This window comes from Aquila chrysaetos, chromosome 4, assembly GCF_900496995.4.
Source record: "Aquila chrysaetos chrysaetos chromosome 4, bAquChr1.4, whole genome shotgun sequence".
In the NCBI taxonomy this organism is placed as follows: domain Eukaryota; kingdom Metazoa; phylum Chordata; class Aves; order Accipitriformes; family Accipitridae; genus Aquila; species Aquila chrysaetos.
Window position 1 is genome coordinate 26276087 of NC_044007.1, and position 27994 is coordinate 26304080.

General features: G+C 38.9%; 3 protein-coding genes across 16 annotated transcripts in view; 2 read left to right on the forward strand and 1 right to left on the reverse strand.

Moving 5' to 3' along the window:
- Positions 1–7220, forward strand: part of VIRMA (vir like m6A methyltransferase associated) — a 28380-nt gene extending 21160 nt beyond the window's left edge. The window contains exons 19-24 of the mRNA XM_030010878.2: positions 1068–1228; positions 1495–1591; positions 2665–2831; positions 2993–3324; positions 4179–4322; positions 4786–7220. Of these exons, the coding sequence (XP_029866738.1) occupies positions 1068–1228; positions 1495–1591; positions 2665–2831; positions 2993–3324; positions 4179–4322; positions 4786–4943 (1059 nt within the window). The 3' untranslated portion in view covers positions 4944–7220. The remainder of the gene's footprint in view (positions 1–1067; positions 1229–1494; positions 1592–2664; positions 2832–2992; positions 3325–4178; positions 4323–4785) is intronic.
- A 1240-nt stretch (positions 7221–8460) lies between these two features.
- Positions 8461–24777, reverse strand: LOC115340081 (RING finger protein 151-like). 12 transcript variants are annotated; one of them, XM_041122921.1, is made up of 8 exons: positions 24598–24776; positions 20076–20193; positions 18898–19123; positions 17515–17654; positions 15547–15709; positions 14202–14322; positions 13043–13285; positions 8461–12157 (listed from the first exon to the last, which is right to left on the reverse strand). In XM_041122921.1, exons 3-7 carry the CDS (start codon positions 19101–19103, stop codon positions 13049–13051), a joined length of 867 nt encoding a protein of 288 aa, XP_040978855.1. In that variant the 5' UTR covers positions 19104–19123; positions 20076–20193; positions 24598–24776; the 3' UTR covers positions 8461–12157; positions 13043–13048. The 12 variants fall into 12 exon arrangements, with proteins under 12 accessions (XP_040978855.1, XP_040978854.1, XP_040978853.1 ...); XM_041122920.1 differs by having other exon boundaries at positions 8461–12410; XM_041122919.1 differs by having other exon boundaries at positions 8461–12754.
- A 143-nt stretch (positions 24778–24920) lies between these two features.
- The window catches only part of RAD54B (RAD54 homolog B), a 71489-nt gene continuing 68415 nt past the window's right edge, over positions 24921–27994 (forward strand). For all 3 annotated transcript variants that reach the window (XM_030012280.2, XM_030012279.2, XM_030012281.2), the window contains exons 1-2: positions 24921–25007; positions 27839–27992. In XM_030012280.2, the coding sequence (XP_029868140.1) occupies positions 27855–27992 (138 nt within the window). In that variant the 5' untranslated portion in view covers positions 24921–25007; positions 27839–27854. The remainder of the gene's footprint in view (positions 25008–27838; positions 27993–27994) is intronic.

The window sequence follows — 27994 nt, forward strand, 5'->3', positions numbered from 1 at the left end:
GTACGGAATACCCTGTTGGCCAGTTTGGGTCAGCTGCCCTGGCTGTGTCCTGTCCCAACTTCTTGTGTCCCTCCAGCTTTCTTGCTGGCTGGGCATGAGAACCTGAAAAATCCTTGACTTTTAGACTAAACATTACTTAGCAACAACTGAAAACATCAGTATGTTATCAATATTCTTCTCATACTGAACTCAAAACATAGCACTGTACCAGCTACTAGGAAGACAATTAACTCTATCCCAGCTGAAACCAGGACAGAGGTTTAGGCTGACATTAGCAAAAAAAAAAAAAAAAAGAAAAACCAACCAAACAAAAAAAAAAAAACCCAAAAATCACTGAGAGAGAAGTGCAGGGCTGGAACAGGTTGCTCAGAGTGGCTGTGGGCTCTCTGTCACTGGAGCTTTTTTTCAGACGCAGCTAGATAAATTTATGGCTGACCTGATCTGGCTTTGATGATAGTCCTTCTTCAAGCAGGGGGAAATTGGACTAGAGGACATGCAGAATTCAATTCATCCAATGTTTCTGTGATTCTAATCACAAACTTAACTCTAATATTCAAATCTAATCCTACATAATTGATGGCAGCTGTGCAGTAGATGGCTGATTTAGAAGGGTCCATAAAACAGCTGTTCCATAGCCTGTTGGTCACAAATGCCTTTCCAGTGCTATACTCCCTCCTGTCCCTTCCCTGGCTGCCTACATTGGTGGTAAAAGATTAAAAGCCACGACTGTGCTGAAGGAGAAATAGCAGACACTTAGGATGTTGGAGTGCTCTAGCAGAGAGCTTGTTAACTAAAACCTGGGGTGATGCCTTCTTCGGGGCTATGTTATGGAGGTTATTGCATCAACTGGAAACAAAGACTAGAATGTGCATGTGGTGACATGGTTTGTTTTATAGCATACTGAACTGCTCTCTGCTGTTGTCTGTGTGCTCGGGGGTCTTGGTTTCACTATTTGTGGATGGATAGACTGTTTTGTGTAGTACCTCGCCCTCTTTTTTAAATTAACAAAAGCATATGTCTTTCTCTGAGGAGGGGAAAAAGTTCTGACTTGTGCTATGTTGACTTAGGATCGTTCTAAGGAAGACGATGGCCTTGAATCCTTACTGGACAACATTGTCGGAGTGAGGCAGATGTTGGAATCAGCGGGCGATTCTTGTCCACTGAGTGACCAAGACATAGAGCCTATTCTTTCTGCACCAGACTCTCTTCAGAATTTGTTTAATAACAGGTAAAATTGTTAAGTGTGTGAGTATACTACCTGTATGCATAGTACCATACTACTTAAGAAAATGCAATAATTTATGCATGAGTATGTTACAAACAGGATCTAAACAGCATTGTTGTCGCTACTACTTACTATTCCCAGTGTATTTAATTTCATGCAGGTATCAAGGGTAAGGCAGCAACATTCACCTCAGGTTCTGTAATGCTGCATGTGCTTGCAGTTCGTTGTAGTTCATAACCAAATAGGCATTTGGCATTGTTTTGTTGCAGGACTACATACGTGTTGGCAGACGTGATGGATGACCAGCTGAAGTCCATGTGGTTCTCACCCTTTCAGGCTGAAGAAATAGACACTGATCTGGATATGGTAAAAGGCTTCATTAACGTAACTGAAGTGGATTTAAAAATGAGGGTTAACCTGAGCTAGTAGCATCAGAAATTCATACGGCCAAATGGTTTGTTTTCCTGAGCTCACCCTTGTAAATTGACCCAGATATAGGGGTTGGCATTTGCTAAAGGTGTTGTCAAATGCCTTCAGGTTCACTTGGAAGCAGCCACAAGATTGGCACCTTTTGCAGTGCTCTAATGCAGAAGTCATCTCCTTTAGAGGAACAGTTGTTGTGTCAGTCCTAATCTGCATCTAATTTTGCATTGCTGCTGGGGCTTTTCAGCAGTTTGTGTTAAATGTAGACAAAGAATGTGATTTATTTTCTTTTCCTTGCTTGTCTTCTGTCATTGCAGTAATATCCAAAGAGCCTGATAGCTACACTTTTTTTTTTAAATCTTTGCTCTGATGTGACAAAAGTGGAAAAAATGGCAGTAGTAAATTAAACTACTTGCACAAAAACTTTTCACAGTATTTGAAACTTGATTTTTATAATCTAAACTTTAAATGTCATTTGAAAAATATAAAATAACATTCTTTTTTTTTTAAACTAAGCAATTGGCAGTGTCTTAACTTCCTATGTGAGAAATAATCAGTTTCTGTTGACTTTATTGCCTTTGTTCTTTTTTAGTTTTACTTTTTAAAATTTACATGCAGAGATACTTACGTTTTCATTTCTTAAGCAAAATCAAAACTGTTGATTCCTGTATAAAAGCAGCATTAATAAATTTATAGGACTGTAGCTTAAGCAAAAGAGTGTCTCACTGTAGGTCACTTAGTGACAAGACAGGTGTTCATACTTGAAAGCTATGCCCTTGACTTTGTTGAGATTCAGAACTAGCAAGACAATTTTGCTGCAGCTCTGCTGCGTTTTTGTTCTGTTACTGCTGCTTTTTGTTTTGAGGCACACTAATGCATTAAAGGGTAGAGGATGGAGCTTTTTTGCTCAAGTAGAAGGACCCTAGCTGAATGTCATCCATCCTGGTGCAGCATGTTGTCTTCTTCAGAGGTGCTAATAATCATTGTTGTGATAAAACTAAACTCTATCATTGCAGGTAAAAGTTGACTTAATTGAACTGTCAGAGAAGGGCTGCAGTGACTTTGACTTGCAAGCTGAATTGGAGAGGTCATTTTTGTCAGAACCATCATCTCCTGGACGCACAAAAACCACAAAAGGGTTCAAACTCGGCAAGCACAAGCATGAGACCTTCATAACTTCAAGGTAAGATGAGTTTAATGAGTAAACAGTGTGTTCAGCACTGATCTGTATATTCTCAAAGTGTCAAATACCTTTCAAATTGCATCTCCAATATGGAGAATGCCTGACCTTCAGTATGTATACATTTTTACATTAACTAAATAAATCATGGTTTGTCACGACAGTGGAAAATCTGAGTACATAGAGCCTGCAAAGAGAGCTCACGTTGTCCCACCACCAAGAGGAAGAGGCAGGGGAGGATTTGGACAAGGAATTCGACCACATGATATCTTCCGTCAGAGGAAACAGAATACGAGCAGGCCACCCTCCATGCATGTGGATGATTTTGTTGCTGCAGAGAGCAAAGAAGTGGTTGCTCCAGATGGGATACCACCAGCCAAAAGGCCACCAAAAGTGTCACAGAAGATTTCTTCACGTGGTGGGTTCTCAGGGAATCGTGGAGGACGAGGAGCTTTTCACAGTCAGAACAGGTTCTTTACACCACCTGCTTCAAAAGGTATGTTGTTTCCTGTATTAGAATTGGAGTAAATGAATGCTAAAAATGCTTCAGTAATACTAACCCAATTGACTAGCAGTTAGTCATCCCTGGTGTAGAGATGTTCGTGAAGTAGTGTTGTTGAAATAAGTTGTTTAGTGCTAGAAAAGGTTGTCTCGAGTGCTGTGGAATTGAAACAAAGCTGCGAGTTCCTGTGTTGCCTCTTTCCCTCTTTTACTAAAGGAGTTAGCTGTTTTCTTTTAGCAACTGTTGGGAGTGCTTCAGAGATGCAGTCAGAAAAATAAAATTTTAGCCCTCTCTATCATTTGTGACATGGTAGTTCCTGAAATCAAGCATCACAGTACATCTCTGGGCTTAAGGGAGGCTTTTGAATAAAAGGATGGAAGATCCTGACAAGAGTCAAGATGCAATTTTCAGTGAACCTGGAGACTGTAGCTACAGAGTGTTAAGTTTGTTTCATATATAGACAAGTTTGCATTCCTTTCCCTTCCATCCCATAATTAGGGCAAGTCTTTGCACAGTAGATACAGAAAATACTTCCATTTAGTAAAGTTATAAATACTAGGATTTACTTTACCACAAAACCTTGAAGTATAGGAGTCTGTCTTAATACACTAGATAATGTGAATTCTTTTAAACTTATCTGAAAAACAGGTATTTTCTTCTAATTCCCTGGATAATATAGTAACTTGTAGACTTTGAGATAGAATACTGAGGGTATGTTGATGCAGAATAGCTTCATCTATTTGAATTATGTAAATATTATGTTTACCACTCTGAGTATTGTGAAGATTGAAACGAAAAAAAAAAAAAGTGATGTTTGCTCAACACTGGGTGTGTTTTTCTCTATTTAGGAAATTACAGTCGTCGTGAAGGCGCTCGAGGCTCAAGTTGGAGTGCACAGAGTACGCCCAGGGGAACCTACAATGACAGTAGAGGTGGTCAAAGCAATTTTAACAGGGGTCCACTGCCACCATTGAGACCATTAAGTTCAGCAGGTACATGGTATTCATATGGGCATCGAACTATAGAAAATTCCTTGAATTTCATTTTTGCTTTACAAATGAAACCATGCAAGGATGCTGCAGACACCTTGAAATTCAGCAAATGTTTTAAGCATATATGAACAGTTGTCACTGAGACTGTGTCAAATACATGCTTTCATACGAACTGCCCTGTAATCCATAAAACTTGCTGAATTGAACACTTGATCGCAGAATCTTAATTTTGCATTCAGATTTTTGCAATTCAGTTGTCTTCGTACCTACATGGTAATTATAGAGCCAATCAAAGCAAAAATGCTTGCCTAAAAGAAAAGTGAAAATTAAAAGGAGGAAACAGACCCCGTTTGTGCCTCATCTTGTTTTTGTTTCTTATGCTTTCGCAGCAGCTACTACGCCTAGGGCTTTTTTTTTTTTTTTTTTTTTTTTTCCAACTGAGTATACTTTTCTTTGCTTTAAGGCTACCGACCGAGTCCTCGCGATCGTGCTTCCAGAGGCCGGGGAGGAATTGGACCGTCTTGGACAAGTGCTAATAGTAGTAGCAGTGGTGGCTCAAGAGGAAAGTTTGTTAGTGGAGGCAGTGGAAGAGGTCGTCATGTACGTTCCTTCACACGATAAAATTGAGACCTAATGGAACAGCCCAACCATGTGGACTTCTGTGAAGATGACAAAGCAAGCAGCAGCACTAAAGGACCAATTCAGATTCACTGGTATCTGGAGGACACCAAGAGAATATTTTTGCTGAAGAGAAGTTTTTGTTTGATACAAGACTTGAAATTTCAATAAAATTCAAGACTTTTTGTGTACAATTGTAAATTTTTTGTTCCTTTTGAAAGAATGTTTTAATTTTTTCGTGGACTTCAGTAGACAATACTCAGTAAAGAACCTCTTTGAGTTAAGACTTGAAGGACTTTTAAAATATTCATTGTGCCAAATGAAAGGTACAGGTGTTCTGTGTGTGACTTATTACTGCAAGAAAATTAAAAAAAAAAAAATATATATGTAAGGCAATTTTAGTTTTTTCTCTCAGGTTTAGAGCCATTAGCCCTTTTTTTTTTTTTTTTTTTTTAGCCAGTCTGAGTTATTAATGAACGAGGTCCATCTGACAGCAGTTGAAGTAGCAGGTGATAGAAGATTGACTGAAATTAATTAATCTGTGAAAGAATACAAATGTAAACGTAATTTATGTAGGTTTTGTTGTACCTCTTTGGTAATGTGTTTAGACACTTAAATAAGATACCACACCTGTTAATATTAGTAGAAAATCTGTCATTGACTTCAGGGAGAATAAGATAATGTTCTAGCATTTACAACTCCAGCTCATGCATTAGGAGCCCAAGAGTTATTTCACTGGAAAACAGAGTATGCTTTGAAGTTACAAGGCAAGATACCCGTACTCTGAGACAGCCTGGGTTAATTACTTGCCTGCCTCTCTGCTGACTTACATAGTCGAGGAGAAGGCATAGAAACAGATGTGCGAGCTGAACAACCACATAGTGAAGCAGTAATGCTAAACCATCCCTTTGAATAGATGGTTTGGACTTTTGTTTCTGTAATTAGACTGAGATACAATATGAAAAGAAAAACTTTGAGAAGTAGGATTTCATAAAGAAATGTTACCACTAGATTCAACTCTAAATTTATTTTCATACTAAATTCAGTGATTGAAGTAAGCTTTTTACATGTTTGCATTCCTTTGGGCTCCATGGGATTTCATAGAATTAACTGATTCCCAATAGCCTTTTATTGCATTTTTGGCTGGGGTGAGGAGTGGTAGCTTTTTCTAAAGGCCACATAAAATTTTTACAAACGAGCTCCACTGTCAGACTTAGCTGAGCTCAGTTTTCACTTATGCTCTGGTCTCTTGACATTACGAAAGTGCTATAAAGGGGTCTTCGTCTGCTTAAATAAGGCCCAGTTGTAATGTTCTTGTTTTACGTAATCTTAACTTTGGACAACTCGTCTGCCTAGACTCATAAACTTTAACACCCAATTTTAAGTGTTTCTAAAGCATGGTAGTACTTTAAATTGAATTTTTTTTTAGCTTTATACTGCCTGGCTAAATTAAGTAGGTTTTTATTTGAACCGCAGAAGGCCCCTATTATGTGTACTTTCTCTGCGTGGAGACTGTGGGACACCGTCCCACTGTTTGAGAGGTGATTAGGTTGCACAACATCAATTGACATAACCTATGAAAGTGGTAAACTTCTATTAATTGGCTGGGTGCAGTTAAAGGGAATAGTATCCGTTCACAAAGCTATGTGTTTTAACATTGTTTAAAATAACATGAACAAAGATTTGGATTGGAAGCCAATTTTCTCAATGGTAAAAGTAACAGGGAGATTTAATTTTACTAATAATGCAATTGTAATGACTAAAATGGGTGGAGCTCTCACAGGCATTACAGGTATTAATGCTATTTTTTTAAGGAGCACTGCATAAATATTTTTAAAGCTGACTAGCTCCTTTAGACTATGTGTTTAAGGTTGTTTTTTTTTTGTTGTTTTTTTTTTTTTTAGAAACTTTACTGTGTGGAAACTAGCAGGGATATGAATCATTTGGTTTCTGTCAGGGAATTTGAAATGAAAAGTAAAGAAAAGTGTCAAGTGTGGAATAAATATGTAAATATTCAGTACTGGTTCCTGAAAGTTTAAAATATATGGCATGTCACACTAGTCATTTTCAAACTAGGAGGAAATAAAGGGTTGGTTAAATTGTTTGATGTATGGAAGCTCTGTAAATTTAGTTAAACTTGAGAAAGAAGTATACGTCTATCATGTTTTATTTGGGTTTTTTGGGTTTTTTTTTATGAATTTAGTTCTGTGACCCTTCAATGCACAGTGGTTCCTTTCTTGGATAAATTCAACTTGAAATAATGCTGTTTAAAACTTGGGAGTTATTTGGTTTGCTCTTTTAAACTGGATTCCTACCACGAGTAAATAACACTTTAAGCATTAAATTTTGCTTTTTATAGTCTGCCCAAAAAGAAATTTTCAAGTTTTGTTTCCTGCCTGGAGCACCAGAACACTGGAAGCGGCTAATGCCAATGTCAAAATGCTGTTTAGTGAATTGTACACTTACACTTGGGAGGAGTAAGACAGAACAGAACCACAATGTAGTACAGTTCTCCCTCCTAAAGTCCTGCAGCTGAGTACACAGACCCTATCTCTGCAGCAGTGTGTGCTAAGAAAAGGAGACCGTCTTAACCAAGGCTGCGTTTCTGGCTGAAATGTGTAAGAACTGCCTTGGTTCAGTGAATGTCCTAGTTAATGGACAGACAAATGCATAGTTTGTGTATGGGATAAGGGGAAGACAAGTTGCGTGCACTTTTTTTTTTTAAATCCAAAATCTTTAGCAGCTAGGCGGTCTTTATTATTCTATACTGGCTGAAGGCCAGATGCAGATGGATAGGTATAAGCAGATAAACAGGTTATCTGCAAGCTATTGCGCTGCTCTCTATAGTTGTGACGTCCAAGCTGTCAGCCTTTATTTCCCTGCTGAGTAACTAACTCCTCCCATCAGGTAAGAGAATATGCTCGAGACAGTTAATGCAGAGTACTGCATGCAGCATGTTCATGCTCTGGAGTGCCCCGTGTCCAGATTGATCGTATTTAAGCAAATGCATCCCTAGGTTACAACTTCCAAACAACTCTCTTGTCCTGTTCTTTCTTACGTGTTCATATCCCACATGGGCTCCTGTAGTGGCTATGAAAAACATGCGTTAGGGATGAGTTCCCTTCAGCTGATGGACAGCAAATTAATTTTTCCCTTTATTATCCTGCTGTCTGTGCAGGACTGGAGTGGCATACTCTTGTAGTCTAGGAGTATTCAACTTTTGCTAGCTCTTCGCCTTCAAAATGGCTGCTCATCCCATTCAGAAACTCCCATCTGTGAGGCAGGAGAAAAATCCTTGAGAAGGGATACTGTTTGATTGAACACCTGCCTTGTTTATTGCTATATACTCCCTCTATTTGGCAAAATACAGCCTTACCTATTCCAATGCACTGACCCTATATTGTCATTTATTCATGACTTCCTGCACTGTGGAGCCAGCATACCTAAATTTTGCTATTTCATCTGATAAAGAGGGTACTCCAACTTCTGTAATGGAAAAAAGTGAACAAAACTGCATCAGTTATGGTATAGACCCTTTATTAGTTCAATTTTTGTACAAAGTGCACTTCAAAGTGATACAAATAGTGTTACTGTTTCTTTTACAGACTACAGATTAAGCTCTGTTAAGCACTGTTTTATCCTTCTTGTGTATATAAAGGTAGAAAATGTAAATAGATTGGCAGTGAACCACAATGCTGGAAGACAGTTGAATGTTTATTTGTTAATAGAAAGTTGCATAGAATTTAGGTCTTTATAAAGGCATCTATCTATGTGGTAAGATCTCCCTGACCTACCATACTTCATCCTACAAGCAGTACGGGAGAAAGGCAAGGCTAGTACTGCTCCTTTTAAATACTATCCAGCACTTCTAAGTAAAATGGCTGTAGAAAAGCACCATGCCAGAAACATCGAAGAGGACAGCACATGGAAAATTTAATTTGCAAGGCTACCCATTTCTATAAATTATAGGAGCTGTTTGCTGGGATCTATTAATACATTAAACTTCTTCAAAACACCAAAGAACATTTGAGATAAAAACACTTCTGGCCAGTCAAAATACTTCACTATATTAGGTATTTTGCTTGACTATGTAATTCCATTCCCTTCTGTGCTAACAAGAAACTCCTGTATATGTGTGCTACTAAATTAATTTATCTCATATGAGACTGTTAATGTAGTACTAGAATCATACTAACTAAAACCTGCCACCTTAATTAGGAAGTCCAGCAAAATTCTTCCTTGCCACTCCTGCACCCAACTCAGGTGCATAGTTCTCTGTTCCATGCCTTTTGTTGAAACTCATCTAAACCTACCAGAAGCTCTCCCCCAAATTAACTGTTCCCACTCCAAATAAAGTAATCCTAGCGGCAATGGTCCATACTGGCCAAGACCACCAACTATTTTTTGCTTTGGGAGGAGTGCAGGAGAAGAGGGAATGCAGCTTTAATGCTGAAGAAAACAGAAGAAACAGTATTTTGTCTTGAATTTGACCTCTCAAGTGGAGAAGTCAGTTTAAGGGAACTAGTTTACATGTATTTGTAATGGGCCTCTTGGGTCTTCAGAATAAATATGTAAATGTTGATTTTCTTTCAAAGACAAACTTATGACTTGCTTTAAAATATTAATTTCTTTAAATATATCCTTAGTGTTATTCTTTTTCACACAATTTAATGTAGGATAGGGATTTGCTCAACTTGTAATACCTTGTAGTCTCACATGCTTTACTTGACAGCTTGCTCTCTGTGAGTTTTGTTTGTGCATCTCTCAGGTTTGGTACTATTACATTTTGTACCCACTTAACTGTGGATAAAGATTTAATCTTTTAATTCTAATGCTATGTTAATTGTAATGCCACATGCTAGCAGTTTACACTGATAAGCTAGCTGGTGGCACAGGCTGGTGCAACTGCATCACTGCTCTTGGGCTGAGGGAAGACAGTCGGACTGCCCTTACTCTTCCTCTCCACTCTCCCAGCTCAAGTCTTTTCTCTCCCTCTTCTAGCTGCAAAGTGCTATTAGAAGCAACTGAAAATACAACAACTGTTTGCATGGTTACGGGTCCACTTGAGTAACAGTTCCACTTGCGAGGAAATGGAACTGATTAAAGTGTGATTTAGTATGAGAATACTAATACCAGTAATCCAGTGCTGGAGCCCTCCCATAATGCACTTGTAGCAGTGTCTCTCATATCATCCTAAGATATGATCATGACTAGGAAAGTAGCATTTCCAAGTAAATATCTTCACTTACACCAAGTCTACTACAATATTTGGACCCTTTGTTTTTATAAAAAGGATTAACAGACTATTTGAAAGAAAGGAAAAAAATCCCTTGCTTCTGCCAGCTGCTATTAAGAGCTGTGTAATACGTGAGACTGGAAAAGCTAGAAGTAGATAAAATATTAATATAATGGGCTATTTAATTTCAGCCTAGTTAATTATAAGACAGGTAAAATGATGACCATACTCCAGCATACGCCACCCTGTGAGTGGTTCAGTAGCAGTGGAAATTCTTAACTGCGGAACAGTTATCAACACAGAGGAATGAGATTAAGCTTAAAGTAACTGGAAGGATCTGATGCTATTAGCTACTATGTGCCCATTTAAAATACCTTTGCAAGTGCTTCTTCAGTGCTAAAGGAAACCCAAGCTGACAGGTCATTCCAGCAGCAGGTGGGCCCAAATTGTTGCCATATTTCAACACTAGAAGTTCAGACTCTCCAGAGCTGGCAACTAGGGGAGTTACATAGATTGTGCAGCAGGAAGTCCTTCTTTACCACCTAGGACGCGTTTTCTCACGCAGTTTCATGCCTGTCACTTAGGGGACAGACAGCAGACCAAATGCTAAGTAAATATTAAATAAACCCTATTTCCTATACTAGAAGGAATTTAGTCATAAGTAAGCGGGTGGAATTCCTAAAACAAATGCGCAGATCCCATTACGGAGAAAGCACAGAGCTAATAAATTCTTTTTCTGCGATCAGAACAGAAAAGATTGGGTGATCATTACCGCCCTCCAACTTGGGAAAGATGATCCAGCTCATCTGAGTTCTATAGGATTTAAGTAATTTTCTTCTTTCACATTAAGCAAAGTAGATAAAGTCACATCACAAAACCACACAGTTACAGTACAGAGAAAGCACTGATTGATTCTAATAGCATGAAATCTGGTGTTGCCAAGAAGCTTCAGAATTAGCGTGAATGCTGAAACAGAGTCAGTCACACAGACCACAGACACTAACACTTGCTTATTTAGAACACAAGATAATAAAAGCATTCTTACTTTCTACCTACAGCTTTAATACGCACACTGATTTATGTGCATTGACCACTGAATGTTTAGTGTGAATGAAGGTCTTCCAAATTATAGCTACTGTCTTACTGTTTCAGATTGTTAAATATGGCTGCTTAAGAGATGTGCTATGTCATGAGTTGGTGAGACTGCTATAGTGACCTAAATACTGTCAATGATTGTAATTTAATCTAGAATACAAGGACTGAAAACAAGTAAATATTTGGACGTAACTCTTCCTATGAATGTTTTCTTTCAGAAAAAAAACCAAAAACTTTTACAGAAGAGTTATTTCTGCCAGTTTTTAAATGCATGAGACCTGAACATGTGCACATCTGCTTCAGTGATACTAAAGAAACAGCAAGTTAGAAAGATTTATTAATGCCTGAAATTAAGACAGCTCTGACCGCAAGTCTTCATAATGTAGTGTGTGTGCTAAAGAAGGTTGCTGCCTCTCTCTTTGGTTACGCTCTTAGCCATAAAAGCGTTGCTCTGAGTGACAGCAAGACATGCACAGTAATGTATTTGCTTTCTAAACTATAAAATTAGCTTATTTAGATTGTTGCACCCGCACACATTTTCCTGAAAGTTCAAAACTGATTTAGCACATTCAGTAAACAGGAGGCCAGGTTCTTCCCTAGTTACTCCACTGAAGAGCTGCAATGGACAGAATATGGCTTAGTTACACCACTGAAAACAACATGAACAGGCTGTGTGAGAAGTTTAGAGAAAAGTCTTTGAACTGTACAGATTTCCCATACAGTCCTTACAGATAAACACCCCCTTGATTCAGTATCTATGGGTCTGTTAAAAAATCCTACCTCTTACACAATTTAAAACTTGAATGCTAATAAAGAACATCTGAAGTCCAAGTGACTCTGCAAATATTCATCTGTTCTGGATATTAATGTTCAAGTAGCCTGAAACCTGCCAAAAGAAAATTAAGGATACTCTGGGTATTTATATATGCTTTAAAGATACTGAGTACCGAATGAGCTGCTCTTAAGCTTAAAGGACCCTGTAGAAATAGTTGATACTTTCACATATAAAAGCTTCAAATTTTTAAATAAAATGCAGATCCCCTCCCACAAACTCAAAGTTACTCACACATCTATTTAAAAGGTTTTAGATGACTCTATTACCTTGCGCTTTGGTAGTAGTGTCTTAAGTGTGTATCAGCCTGTGAAATTAGAGAAGCTCTAATGTAAAAGTCAACCTCACCTGAAGCTGTTACATAGCAGTAGAATTACAATTTAAAGTGCTTTCTTTCGACCTTTGAAATAGACCTTCTACAGACTATAAACAAACAAAATCTATTAATTTCTATTACTGACTTACTAATTCTATTACTGACTTTTCCCAAAATTAAGTACATCCCAAACGTCATTACTGATGATCACATTTTCTTTCTGTTTCAAGTATAAGCATAAACTAGACTTACACGGACTATAATGGACCAGGAAGGAAACAACCTTTAAGTATCTTTGACTTTAAAAGGCTCTAGCTTTCAGGCTTGAAAGACTCCTGTAAATGATACACCAAAGAGATAACAAATCAAGTCTCCTTCCCCCTTTTTATAAAAACATTAGCTAAAAATGTATTTGCCAATTACTGGTTTTTAATGCCCAGTGTTCCCTAAGAGAAAATTCTCCCATTTGTTTTTATGCCCCAAGAGGAAATAAAGTAGTACTCTAGATTTTAAAAGAAAACAAATAAATCAGAAATGATATAAAGTTTACCAATCATTCCTAGAAACTAGAAAAGTTTGCCAGATGGTCACAGAAATTAGAAGAAAATGCTTTTTGAGCTTACTTCTGTTTAGATAACTGTAACTTCCCTAGGTTTTCGTTTTACACTCTCTAGTCGTGTCAGAGGGCGGAAACTTGTTGACTTCCTGCTTCCTTCTGTAGTAGTTAATCGACAGTCCTTCTGCAGCCCCCTCAGCAGCTCCATTAATTCCCGTTTTTCCAGCTCTGCCTGCTCCAGCTCCTGACGGTGCTGCCTCTCTGCAGCCATCAGAGAACGTACATCTGACATCATTCGTGACATCTGACTCTGAAATGCAAATACAAATTTACTGTAAAACCCAAACTCTTTTCTAATGATGGTAGTATGAAGTTGAATTGGCCATGCATGTAAGATGATGGATTATAAAGAATAAGCAACACTGGAATAATTTTTTGATGGTGGAACAGATGTAAACAATTTTAGACACAATCCAGCATTCACCTTCTGAGACAGTCTTGTTTCAAAAATTCCAATACAGTTTTCCTAAAAGTGCAAAAAGTTTCTTATAAACTATAATAAGAAATAGTGGATTTACCCAGTTGCCACTTACATTTTCTATTTCAAGGCCCCAACCAAAATAAGGTTTTGGTTACGTTCAGGTATGTTCTTCAAGGAATTAACATGAAATCCAGTAAAAATAAAAATGTAAACTATAAAGCACATCCATTGCTTTGGGCTTTAAAAATCATTATTCTGTGATATAATAACTAGATGAATGAAAAGGTAAGACAGCCTTGCTCGTTACTTGATTAAGTTTACAGCGCAACTTTCCAACCATTTGACCGCAGCTGAACCACAGTGTCTGCAGTAGGGCTCTGTGTCAGCATTGGATTAATTCGTGATGTATGCCCTATGTTTAGAGAGTGAAAATGAGTTTCAGACTGATTTGCCAACACGTTATGTATGCACAAAACAATGCAGTCCTTGCACAGGGGTACCCAGGTTAGCTCCAAATGAATTTGAAGTAGATAAACCAGATGAATACAGCACTCAGCCTGCTTCTCAACAGAGCTGATTAGCCTGGCAAAGCATTGTGCTGACACCTGATTTGCTTCCCATACTTAATGTAAATTATCTGTATGAGACTACATCTACAAAATAAGAGACTACTACTGGGAAAAGCAAAAAGCTGGACTGTTAGGAAAGAAAAAAAAAAAGAAAAAGAAAAAATGATCATATTTACCTTTAGTTCTTCAATTTCATTTTGCAGAATACTCTCTTTTTGGACCATATGCCTTCTCTGTGAATCTAACCTTGACTCCATCTCATGTTTTGCCTCCTCCACTCTGCAGATCATTTCTGACCTGAAAAGTTTATTTCTCCTTGTTAAGCCTTGTAAGCACAGAAAAAAATGATTTTTCAAATTCCAGAAAGCCTTCTTGCAGCCAAACAGCCCAATCTGATTCCCATCATACTCTACAGGACATCCCTCTAGAGGCAAGATAGTACTATTTATTAATTGAAATAAAACTAGCATAAAAAAGTGCATTGTACCCAGAGGGCACTAAAGTGACCATGCACAGCTTGTACAGGGGACAACTGTATCATTCCTGAAGTAATTCTATGAGCTTAAGAACATGTATTTATGACTTTAAATAATTTACTGCCTTTTACCTACAGTATATGCTTGCTTAGTATTACTAAACACATGCAGTCAAGATAAAAAGTGTGAATACTATAGTATTTCTAAACATGTAATCTTGTCACTTTTATGGTGGACACTGAATGATAGTATGCAGTTAACTGTTATAACCTAATCATTCACGCAGCTTCACAGCCAAAAACTAGCTGTTACTACATTAACATCTTGAGTTCAGAAACCAGGTAGCAGAATTCCTTGTGTCTCAATGCATTTAAACCAGATTTGAGCCTGACTTCACAGCCATGTTCAAGAGCACAAGACTTAGCCAGTGAGTGGAAAGATAGAAATGGGAAGGAGCATGGGAGAAAAGCAAGAGTCCAACAGGAATATCACGGAAAGGGAAAGTTACAGAAACATATATAAGAGGAAAAAGAGGATGCTGGTAAGAAGAGTCATATTCACCATCTGCCAGGATTTTAATAAAAATTGAAAATTAGATCCTCAGACTTTTAATCTATCAGTCTATACCTGCCAAAATAATTAGAGATTTTATTCTTCTGGACCTGTAAAATTATAAACTAAACATAATTATTAAATAATGTGACTCTGGGTCTATAACAGGCCAATGAAAAATGAAATTGTGAACTTCAGTCGAGTTTTCTTAGGTATTTTGTCATTTTATATAGTCAGCTCAGTTTTGTTCAACTGCAAGCAGTGGTATTTCAGGACTTATAATAACTTGGACAAAAAAAATAACAGCAGAATAATCAAAACAGTAAGAATTTAAAGTCTAGGCTGACACATAACACTACTCTGGCCCATTAGTATCAAGTCATTAATAGACTATTTAACACATACCAGAATCCAGTGCTAGTATTTGAAGTGCTTTATGCAGTGATTTTAGGCCCAGACTAACACAAACATCAAAGAAACAGAAGATTTGTACCGCAGTAGTTCTAGCTCAGTTCTTAGCTCTGCTACACAATTATGCTGTGTGTCTTCTGCACTGAGAATGGTGTAGCCACAACCATTGGGGCATTCACGGCTCCGATATTCACACACTGCCAGGTGACCATCCAAGTTACGTCGTTCAATCTGAACTGTACAACCTGAACAGGGAACAGTAAGGTAAGCCAGTCATTTACAACTAACAAAAGCATTTTAATTAATTCCAAACAAAAACACTCAAGTAAGCAAGCTGCAATATCCTGAGCTAAGCAACAGTCAATCTGTTAAAGCAATGAAAAAAGCGATTTCTTTAGAACATGAAATATAGTTATAACACACATAACTAGTAAGAAAACACTCTTAAAAAGTCGTATTAAGGTATTTATCCATTAAATGAAAATACTGAAAAACTGAAAGTAGGTATTTTCTGTAAAGTCTACTACTGCTGGTCTGGCACTAAAGCGACTTCAGTAATGACAACACTCATGCCAAGCTAAGACCCTAGCAGCTTGCCTGTGCTTCCACCATAAATTGCAGTGACTGGAATTAAGAAGACTGCACATGTGTAGAAAAATATTAGGTTATCAAATTCAGGAAAAAAGGTCCAAAGACATAATAAGAGAGATGTGGGTGAGATGGAATGTACCTTGTTTTCCTGACAATTGGTTGGTCTTGTGTATAACATACTAGACTACATAAATAAGAACATTTATTTATGAACATTTAATAACTGATGCAACAACAGAAACATTTCCACAGAAATTCTAGGATACAAACTTTACAAATCTGTAGTGATTAAAAATAAAACGTAGAGATCCAAAAATGAACACTATATAAATTATTGCTACATTTAACACTCTAAACTTGAAGTTCATAGTCTTAATGTTTAATCTTTGAGGTGCTGTTTGCTGTAATACATACTTGCATTTAATTTGCATTAAAAAAAATCGATGTGAGAAAACTGAAACAATGGAGCAATGAAACCTGCCAACAAACCATACCAGAAAATTACAAAAGACAGCCCTCTAGAAGAGCTTTTCTAATAAATATAATGATTTGTAATTGAGGTACTCAAAAAACACTCCAATGTATTCTTGAGAAAGAGTTCAAGAGATGCAAGAGCCCTCACACCCTGAACACCAGACATCAGAGGTAAGGTGTAGTAACTCCATAAATGCTACTGTTTCCGAAGAAAGTAAAACAGGTGAATCTAAAGCATCTGCAAGAGTCATTTACTGCTTACTGAAATTATAACTTCCAGTGGAGCAATTATAGTACCTTAATCTTGTTATAATTAATTACAATGGCAGACTTGACTATGCCCTTAGCGTCATTAATTAGAAATTAACTTTGTCTAGGAACATACAACATTTTGAATAAAATCAACGGAGAAATTTTAACAGTATATTCCTTTTTAGCAGTATGTTTCTTCCTCTGGAGGTGTAGCTTTGTTTTAAATAAAAACCTTAACATGAACACAATTTTAACCAGAATTTAGCTTAAAACAGTTTTTATTTCCAAGATACGTTTTTGTTAAAACTGTGAGACAGAGTGACTGCTTGCATATGCGCCAGGCAACCAGCTGTTTCATAAATTGTGACCCATAAGTGTTCTGTAGGTGCTGTTACATTGATTCAAACATCAAAATGAACAGTCAAAATTGAAAGACAAACTCATAGCTTGACAGAAAGCAAAACAAATGCACTACTATATTTTCATAAATTTGAAGTCCATCATGCTCATTCATTTTGGTTAGTTCTTGGATAAGAAATTGTTGCTAATGATCATGATTGCCATAAATCGGTAATACATTTTGTTCAAAAACACTGCTGTAAAGAGTAGCTCATGTCAAAGCTTTGAATTTCTGTTTGGAAATAATGGTCACTATCGCCATTCTGTTGACAGAAAGATGACAAACACATGTTTTCTGAATACAAAGGATTCAACTTCTTTGAAAGTTACTCACCGGCATTGGAGCAAGGTATCTGACTGTATTCACACTCCCTTTCATGCCTGTCTATAGACTCCAGAGAACAAACCATTTCACAGCCATATTCTCTGTTTTTGCAATGTAGCTGAAGACGGTTTAAATCATTTTTCATATATCTATGTGCAAAAAAAAAAAAAAAAATTGTTCTTAAATTTGGGAACATTATTGAAAAATTTGTCTTTTCAACTTTTGGGAAAAGAAAGCCAGATTCTAGTCCCCATTAGGAAAAATTCTGAATAATCAGTTTAATTTTTTTTTTTTTTAGAATTCAAGTGACCATACTGGAAAAGAACAGGTTTAAAAGAAACAATGTTAATGGATAATTCAGTCTCCAAAATTAAAAGTGCAAATGAAATCTTTATTTTTGAATAAATTTTTATCTGTGACCTTTCACTAGCTCAGCAGATATTACCAATAGCAAACACTAGGGCTACTCATTCATCATTTAAGTTTTGTGTTTCTAAACTTGCCAAACCAAACTGACTACAGTGAGTACAGTCAAAACAATCTATAAATTTAACTCTAGGGTTCTGTCTACACTATACTTCAACTTTCCAGACAGTAAAATCTCATTAGTGACAAAAAGACTGGGAATACTAATGGAGTTAATTTAATATCTGTGGCTGAGGGTTTTAAACACAACATAACTGTTAATCGGAGCAAGATTAGACAACACATGGGTTAAACAGCAAGCAGTGTCTACTTATGAAACTCTGTGTGCTGGCAATAGCAGGAATGAATAGAATAGAATAGTTCAGTTGGAAGGGACCTACAATGATCATCTAGTCCAACTGCCTGACCAATTATGGAAGACACTTGTGAAAACAGCCTGCTTTACATGACAAGGTGGCTCAAGACAGATATTCTTATGGCTAAAGACCTTTTTAAAAGAGGATTTGAAGGCAAGAATTTTGCTTCATATCTACAGGAATTATTCATTACAAACCCCACTACAGTATCTAGTTAAGACTGAAAAGAAAAACAAAAGATATACAGTGTTTAGTGACTGCTGTCAAGAGTTGCTTTGCCTGCTTTCTCTATAAAGGTATGGGAAAGTTTTGGTGCTGTAGAAGACATTCAGACTAATAACCAGACAGATATCTAGAATCAGCATTCAAGACATAAAAAAGTGGAGAACAAACTAAGTATTCTTTCCATTTTGAAATCTTAATACCTTGAAAGTTAGTTATAATAAATAGAAAATGCTAATGCTTTCATGCAAGTGATCAGTTTTTGCCATATGCATATTGGATAAAGACAATTTGAGTGACAGTAAATGACAAGGGATGAAGCCATGCAAGCAAAGTTGAGAAATCCTAAATTAATGTAATTTCAACATACAGCAAGATTATTGTATACCTGTAGAGAGGCCGTAGCAAAGATACATCAATCATTTGTCTGTCTTCAGGGCAGTTACTGTGATGAACAAGCCATCCATGTATACAAGCAGTACAGAAAGCGTGTTCACAAGGAGCCTGTAATGGATCTTCTAACACATCACGGCAGATGGAGCATAATAGCCCTTCATTAACATAGCCAACGAAACGCTCAATATCATAACCCATGCTCTCCAGATACTTTCAACCTATTAAAACAGCACAGAGAAATAAAGCAGTCTTTGTCCTGAATCTGTATGGCTAGATCCACAAAAAGGCCTGGAAGCAATTTTAGAAATATGGAGAACTTAACATGAATAAAGAACTTCACAGGTCAGAATGCAAACACTTACATACTTTGGAGACTTCAAGTGAGAATCTGAGGATTGTACTGCTGGATGTCAGAATCCTGATTTTATATCAAGATTCTCTGAATTCTGAAAGCAAAGACTTTAGCAGACAGTTGAGCCATGCTTGTTCTGAACTCTGTTATTGAACATAGTTCTAGCAGCCACTGCGAAACATATAGTTTCTATTTACTTGAATTCTACCAGAAGCAGAAACATCATAGAAGTTCAAATGCAAGAGTTTGCTTTCCATTTGTAATGCCTTTTATAAAATGCCTAACAAACTTACAAAACAGTGTCCTTACATACAATAGCTGTGGCACTTTCAACCTAGCAGATTTTGTATTTATGAACTGCATATCACTTAATAGGTTGCTTTCATACTGAAAAAAAAAGGCTAAGATTCTCTACTCATTGTAGACTTCCATTCCAGAGGGAACAGCATGAAATATCCACATGCCTAGAGAAATACTTAATGTTTGGGAAGAAAAAGAAGCCAAAACTGCAGCTAACCCTGAAATCATCAAGAGCTACTGTCTTCTCCTACACGGTCCATTTTATAAAACTGAGTAGCCTTTAAATGGATTTGAAAGCTTTGTAAAGAACTAACAGGCAATCTGCCTTCATCAAAATCCTGTCATGAAAAGCCTAGTAGAATTTGGTAAGACTCCACAGAACTCACAAGAATATGTTTTAGGCTTCTCATTCCTCCTTAACATACAAAATTACTTTTGTAACCCCACTGAGAATTGTGAAAGAGGTTTTCACTAGTTATGAAGTTTCCCAAATAAAACAGAAAAGAAAGATATCCCACCTTTTTAGATTTTACTACATATATATGTAGTTTGTCCAAATACTTCAGAAACAGTTTTCTGATCAGTAAGACATGTAATACTTCCTTCCTTCAGTTTCTCTTCACTGCTTTATTATGCCTATGAGAAAAATTAGAAATAAAAAGGCTCAGTAGTGTTTCCTAAGTTACTGAGTCCTATGTCTAACCAGCCAGCTAACAGCCCATTAAAACAAAGCTTTCCAAAGCAAGCCACTGTAAAACCTACAATTCAACACAAGAGATCTGACTAGATTAGGGGGGCGGGGGGAAATCATCAGTCCCTCTTTCAACTACTGCAGATACTTATCACAAAACTGAACACCCTGATGCCATTTAAATTTGAAGCCTTACAGTTATGTTTGTAAGATTGAAGATAACAGAATTCAGTATTATTGAAAAGTAGCAACTGAAATCTGGTAAAATTATATTCCTTAAAAAGATGAAAGTTTGTTACCTAACTTGGTTTTATCCATGCATGACATGCAGTTCATTTTTAAAACAAAACGATCACAGTCAAGTTCATTGTATTGACAAATAACATTGCTCTGATATGTAGCATAACTAAGGTTGTTCACTTAAAACAAAAAATTAAAAAGGATGTAATCACTTAAATCCCTTAAGTTGATATCTAGCAATTGCAATATGACATTCAAAGAGAATCTCAATCTGAATTAGGACTGTGTAGGAACAATAAAGACCTCTAAGGACTAATGTCAAATTTTGCTCTAAGGGAAAAAAGAACTCTGCAACTCCTCTTCATGAATACAAAATAAATCTGGAATTTAGAAGATCTTATATGTCTGAGTATCAAAGCATATCTTCACTGATTATGAAAGGTGCTTGTGTTAAAAGGGTATTTGATAAGATTAAAGTTAATAAAACCTGTAATGAAAGCATACAGAACACAAGCAAGCATGCGTGTTACCCAAGTACAAAACACATAATCTGCTACATGGTTTCCATATTGTGTTTTGTTTCTACTGGCATGTTTGTCACACAGCCAACACTGTGGCTTGGAGAGATGCTTGAGCTAGCTTTAGATTAGCTGGGACACCTACTAGCCGGGTGACCTAGTGACAGCGTTGCCACAGCAGCAGGGAGTGCAATCCACATAGACTCCTGACAAGGTCCCAGGCAGATTTCACAGACTGCGTTTAGGTGTGCGCTTCTGTGGCTACATTGTCATCAACAACATAGGGAAACTAAATTTACAGGTATCTGGGATATGCTATTCCTTCAGCCACAGCATGGACATTCTATGTCTTAAAAGTATTTGCTCAAGAAAATACTATATTATGAAGATGATAAACAATTCTTTTTACTCTGTTGTTTCCTTTTATGTTTTTACAGGTCTCCTGCAAAGACAGGAAATTCAGGACTTTGCTAGTTCAGTGTGAACAAAACGAGCATTATGTTTGCACTAAGCTGTGATTTGGACAGCAAGGACCACAATGGAAAGTTTAAAAAGTGGAGAACAATGCTAATTATCAGTAGCAGAACGTGAAGTACCAGTTCCCAATACTGATGAAAGCATTGAAACGTATCGTATGTTTATGCTGGAGGACTGTTAAACAGCATACATACATTCTATAATTTGAATTGTGAGCCTAAAATTTTGATTTCACTTGGTGGATCCCAGAGGATTCAGCTTCTAGAAAACTTTCATAGAGATATAAGATATGTCAGCAAAACTGTGAATATTTTTGCTGTCCTAGCGTTTCTGCTCTACTGGAATTGTGGATGCTGTAAGCTACACACTGCACACATGTTGCTGATCCCTGAACACTAAGTCTTCAAGACACTCTTTCGCGTATTTTAGCAAGTTTGAAGTCTATCAGAATGCAGGAAAGAGTATTTTTATGAAGTGGGAAACAAAAACTTTATTTATGCTTGACAGAAAAATGAAGCGGAACAACTGTATACAAAAAAACCCCCAACCAAAACCACAGTTCAAATGGAGAGTGGATGGGAACTTTGAGGCAAAAAATATAATCAAGGGGGGTTCTGGTGAGAACTTCAGTATGTTTTCAAGACTGATATTGGAGCATCACCATCCCACACAGTGCCAGAATCCTTGTGGCTTTGACTCCGAGACCTACGACAACACTGGGGTCCCAGATCTCTTCCAGTAGAAACTTCCCAACCTGAAGAACCAGAGATGTTTTATCTTCTGCCAACTTCAAGAAATGCACTTTAGTCAACAGATAAGCAGAGGGAGAGCATCAGATGAATGCAATGCATTCTAGCTGTACAGATCACTTTACTCAGTACTTCCACCACAAAATGACCTCATTTTCAACTTCTGCTCTTCCCTAGAAATGTCTCTCTTCTCAACTTGGCCTCAAAACCTCTTCTATTTCTATTACAATTCACCGACTGTCACACTCCTGTTTTGTTTGCACCTAGAAACTACATTATTTATCACTGCCTTCCCACACTCCACTAACGTTTCCAAACCTTGCCTTGTCTTTGGTTTCTCTGATCCAGAATTTTGCCCATCACCTGGCCATTACCAGCGACACTGTCGACTAGGGTATCTGGAATTTGTGGGTGCCAAATCTGGAAGGTAGAAAAAGCACAAACTATTACATGCTACTTGCTTTCCATTGTTTCATATATATTTTATTTCTCCCCACAGTTTTTGACAAGCAAAAATCTCCTCCAGATTTCAGATATTAAGTAAGTTTTTTTAGTAGCAGTCATCCCATGTTGTTTGCCAGGCAGATGCACACCTAAAACCAGCTTTGAGCTATGTACTGCACTGCCTTCAAATGGAGATTTTGTGTGGATATAATAGCAGGGAGAATACAGATGGGATGTAGTTCCCAACAACATAGTCACATAGTCTGCTAAATGTCTGGCACTAATCAAAGCTATTCCATTGTAAAAATCAGGACACTGAGATCAGATTAGTGACTTGCATTTTTTCATCTACAGTAGTTTCTGTTTTTTAAAAACTGTTTCTTTTCCATGTGACAAAACAAAGCATAACTGTTTGAATGGCTGGAGTGAATCATGACAGAACTACAGATGTGCATCACTAAGACAGCGTTTTAAGAAGTGCCGTGTGGTTGGAAGAACAAACAATCTATGCGGGGCCCGGGGATGAGGTGACATTAAAACACGATATTGCTTTAGCTTCTATTTTCACAAAGATACACTATGCTTTAAATCCTGATGTGTAGAAACAACATTTTAAGGTGTCTTATGCCACTCTGCCACAGTCACTGTAAGCCACTTCAAGCCAGCATTAATGCCCAAAGAGGCAGACTCACCCCTTCAACTGTTGACAGTACATGCTGTTTCTATAGCCACTTGATATATCATGCTGGGTAACTGACCTGTTTTAAGACTGAACTGGAAAAAAAAAAAAGTTTGAACTTTTATAGTTGTCCTACAGTAGCCCGAACCAATCTACCCACTAATTAATGTCCTCCTAGCCTCCCTCTACTTCCTCCCTTGAATCAGGTAAAACATTTGATTTGGCCCTTTCCTGAGCTGGCTCAGACAACTAACCATATAGACAACTACTCACTGATTTGCTAGGCTAGATTTTCTTGTAGATGGCTCAGCAAAACCTCCAGTGACTGTGGAAGTGGGTCAAAACAGGGGATGAGAAACCACAGCCAGGGCAGAAAGGGAAGACAGACAGCAGCAGTGTCTGTGGTTGAGGCTGCTATAGCCCTAGCCCTGAGCCCTCAGCTCAGCTCCCCAGACCGGTACATTGTGGAGTCTCAGGATCATTCGTGTAAGAGAAAGGGAACACTAGAGGATAAGAACGAAAGGATAGCAATACCAGCTTACACCGATGTAAGAAACTGGCTTAATCAATAAAAGCTTCTATAATAGCCAGTATGAGACATACAACTAATTTGAGGCCTATGCCTCTACCAGGAACTACCTAAGAAACTAGAACTACTTTGACAAAGAACGTTTTTACGTAACACTTCCACTTGCTGTCCCGCTGCAGAACCTACTCAAAACAGAGCGATACAAGACACGCGTCTCACAAACCACCTTTTAGGCTTCGGAGGGCTGGACTCTGCCGCACAGAGGCAAGACCAAGGACCGAGGAGCTCCCTCGGAGGCTCCGATGGGGAGGGGGGCCCTGTGCACAGGCCGGAGGGAGGAAGGCCCCCGGCTCACGCCGGGGCGGGCTCTTCAGGAACGCCCGACGGTCTCGGACACGGAGAACACAGCTGGCCCGGGAACACCAACGCAACGCCGAGTCACCGCACCTCGGCGGCCTCAAACAGCTCACGCGCGCTCACCGTTACCTCCTCGGTAGGACGGAAAAGCCACCGCCGGCCCGGCGCCGGGGCCGAAGGTGCAAGCGCCAGGCCTGCGGACGGCGAACCGCCCCTGACCAACGCCAAGGTCCCGCCTCACAGCCCAGCCCCCCACAGCCATCCGTTGCGGTCCCGCTGTCCCCCCTCCCCGCGGCACGGCTGCCCACGGCCCGCGGGCAGCCCTCACGGCGCCCGCAGCCCCCCCACTCACTCACCCCACCTGCCGCCGCCGCCGCCGCCACTCGCTGTCGCGAAACCGAGGTTGCTTTTGCGGCCGCTCTTGCTTGACGGCCGCGCGGCACGCCGCAGGGAACGCGACCTCTCCGCCATGCTGTGCGTGGCGCAGAGGCCTCGCGCACGCGCCGCTTACCAGCAGCGCCAGCGCCGAGAGCCGCCCCGCAGAGACAACGCCACGCACGCGCACCTCCGTGATTCCGCGGTTGGGCATGCGCAGTTAAGGTAACCCGCCCTCCCACCTCCGCGCACGGCCCCGGCGCATGCGCGCTTGGCGGGAAGCGCGGCACTCGGCGGGGGGGGCGGTGCTGCGCAGGGCGCATGCGCGGCGCGGCCAGCGGGCTGACGGGAGCCGGCGGCGGGACAATTGAGTGCCGAGGCGGCGGCTGAGGTACGGCCGGGGGCGGGCGGCGGGGCCGCTGGCTTCTCCTCCCGGGGGCGGCGGGTGGAGGAGTCGGCTGGGCGCTCCCAGCTCCTGCACCTGTCCGCAGGGAGACACCCCGCCCCGCGGCCGCTACCGGGCGGGTGAGGCGGGCTGGGCCGGGTAAGAGCAATTTGAATAGTATTGCTTTTTGGACCTGCTCCAAATCCTTACAGTTACTACTCATTTGAAGTGATTTTTCACTAATATTGATGTTCAAGGCGGTGCACCTGCTGCCTGCAGTTCAGCTTCAACTGAGTGAAAGTTAGTCCTGTGTCGCGTCTTTGCCTACAAAAACCGTTTGGCCTCGTCATCTATGCCGAGAGTGTCTCTTCAAATGTTCAAGAGAGCAGCCTGTTAAGTTTGTGCCAAAACTGCCCTTGACGGGACTCCGGGCATGCCGTGTTGGGTTGAATGTGTAAAATTTTGAAATGCTCTTGGTATTTCATTTTAATGTAGCTGTTAAGATGCCTTTAAGGAGAAAAATACTACTGAATTTAATGCTTGCAAAACCAGATGCATTTATCGTGTGCTTTAGGCTGTGGTTTCATGGTACACTTGATTTGGTCAAGCTAGGTTGCTAATAAAAGGCAGGAGCAGTGCTTTTCTCATTATCTCCAGCTGTTTGCCTGCAACCATACCTAATGGTATTGCATGTGCAGGGTGATTCAATGTAGTGGTGGCTGTCTCAGAGGCAAGGGCATGTTTGCTTGTCAATTGATTTAGTTGTAATGTGGAGCTATTCCTTGCCCTTGCTACGCCTACTCTGATCCCATCTAAAAGATCTAGCATCAGTCATTTGTTGCACATCCATAATGGCCTTTTTTCTGTATAGTACGGTAAAGATACAAAATGCAAACATCTTGTTTATCATTTTTTGTATTTTATATTTTAATTATATTTTACAAGAGCTTATATTTTGAAGACAGAGAGGGATGTGTTGCTGGAAGCAATATTACATTTTAAAAGCACAAACCTCTAAGTTTTTGTAGTTGCAAGTAGGTAGTACTGGTAATATTCTTACATGTTCTTAAATTTAACGGGAGTGAAGTTACTGAGTTATCAAGGGTCATAGCTTTAAATTTCTTACTAAGTTGCAAATCTCTTAATGAGTCTTTTTTTGTGGTTTAAGACCAAATGACAGTGCAAAGTCCAAATGGATTTGGAAACCAAAACACTTTAATCACAGACACGTGCAATTTATGAATTGCACAACTCTCCTGTTCCGCAGGAAATATGACAAGCTCTAGGAGTGAAGTGGGCAGCATTAGTGTAGCAGTTCAGCCATGCTATGCGTAGTCCTCATGTGGAGTCGAGGGGTGTCCTGGGTTGTCTTCCCAAGTGTCACCATGCATTATAGGACTGGGTAGAGAACTTGTTCAAATTCACATGGCACCTGAACCTGGCTGTGGTCAGCACTGGCACTCGCAGTCTGCTCCTCTGGAAGGTTCTTGGCACCTTTGCAGCTTTCACAGTGACTATCAGTTGTTTACCCTACAGATACTCCTGTTATAATAACCAAGCTACTCCCTTATTGCATAGGGAGTTCATATGCTAACTAAAGTTCACCGTTGTCAGTAGGTGTAAGTAACCTAAGTGTTAGTGTAGGTGTAAGGTGCAAGTAGGCCTAACTTATGTGAACTGCTCTCTATGAAGGAGATAGCAGTACTCACGTTAGTGTCTGCAAGTTTGCGAAGTATTTTGACAGTAGTTCGTTACTACTTCTGCGCAAATCTTGAAAAGAAAGGTTGTTGTGCCCTAGTAAGCCACTGGAGTGCAGAGTAGCGTCAAAAAAAAGTGCAGAAACACACTGGCTGTTGCAACAGGATGCAAACATGCTTTCAAGATGGTAGAGAGGTAGAGAAGTTTGTGTCTGCAATCTGTATTATGGTTTATTTTTACCTAATAGTTGGGGGGAATCAATTAAAATAAACAGGCCATGTATGAATGGAGAATTAAACCAAAATATGTTCCATAAATTGCTGTACCGTGCTTGTCTTCATCATTCCGGCAGCTGGGTTATTCTATTGGAATTTCCTTTTCTTGTCTTGTTTCTACTACTTTAAAGTATTAAGATTATAACTTGTTATTCTAGTGGTTGCAAGTTATATTAACATTGGTGTATGTTTGGTTTTGTCCTGAGGTTGTTTAGGGGAGTAATGGTCTTATATTTTGAGGGAAAAGCTATAATATGTTCCTTCCACTGTTCAGGTGGATATAACGTGGAGTGATAATCTTCACTGTAATTTTGAGATAATTTTGTGCTGAATTCTACTCTTATTATAGTGAATCTGAATGACTAATATAATTGACTGTTTAATGCAAAGTACTACTCTCAGATGTGAAACATACCTTCAACATTCATTGTTCATTGTGCACTAATAATGGGCTTTTCAAAATTATGTTCTAAGTGTTTAGAATAGTTAGTTCTGTTTCAGATTGTCTTTCTTTTTATAAACTGGTGTAAGTTTGGTAAGCAGCCCTACATTGCGCATCTCCAGAGCATTTCTTGCTATTGAGAACCACATTATTGGCTTTTCAAGTGCAAAACGAAGTGTTAAATGGCAGAATTCGCTGTAGTCAATCTTACTTAGTACTTAATGCATTGCAATGATACTACTTCTTCTTAAGTTGTATTATGCTTATGAATTAAGATTGTTATTTGAAAATCTTTTATGCTATCTTTTATTTTGTTTTAAAACAGTGCTTATATTGTTATCTATGGATATGTTTTTATATTTAAAGCCTATTCTGACTACAGTTGTCTTTATCTGCTTCCTTCCTTCCTCTCCACCCTCCAGAGCAGTACAACTAAATATGAGGCGATCAGCAGCTCCAAGTCAAGTGCTAGGAAATGTAGCCAAAAAGCCGAGGTTTATACCACCAGGAAAAAGTATCACAGTTTGTCTCAAGAATGAAACGAAAGAGATGGACCAAGAAATTAAATTAAAGGAGGT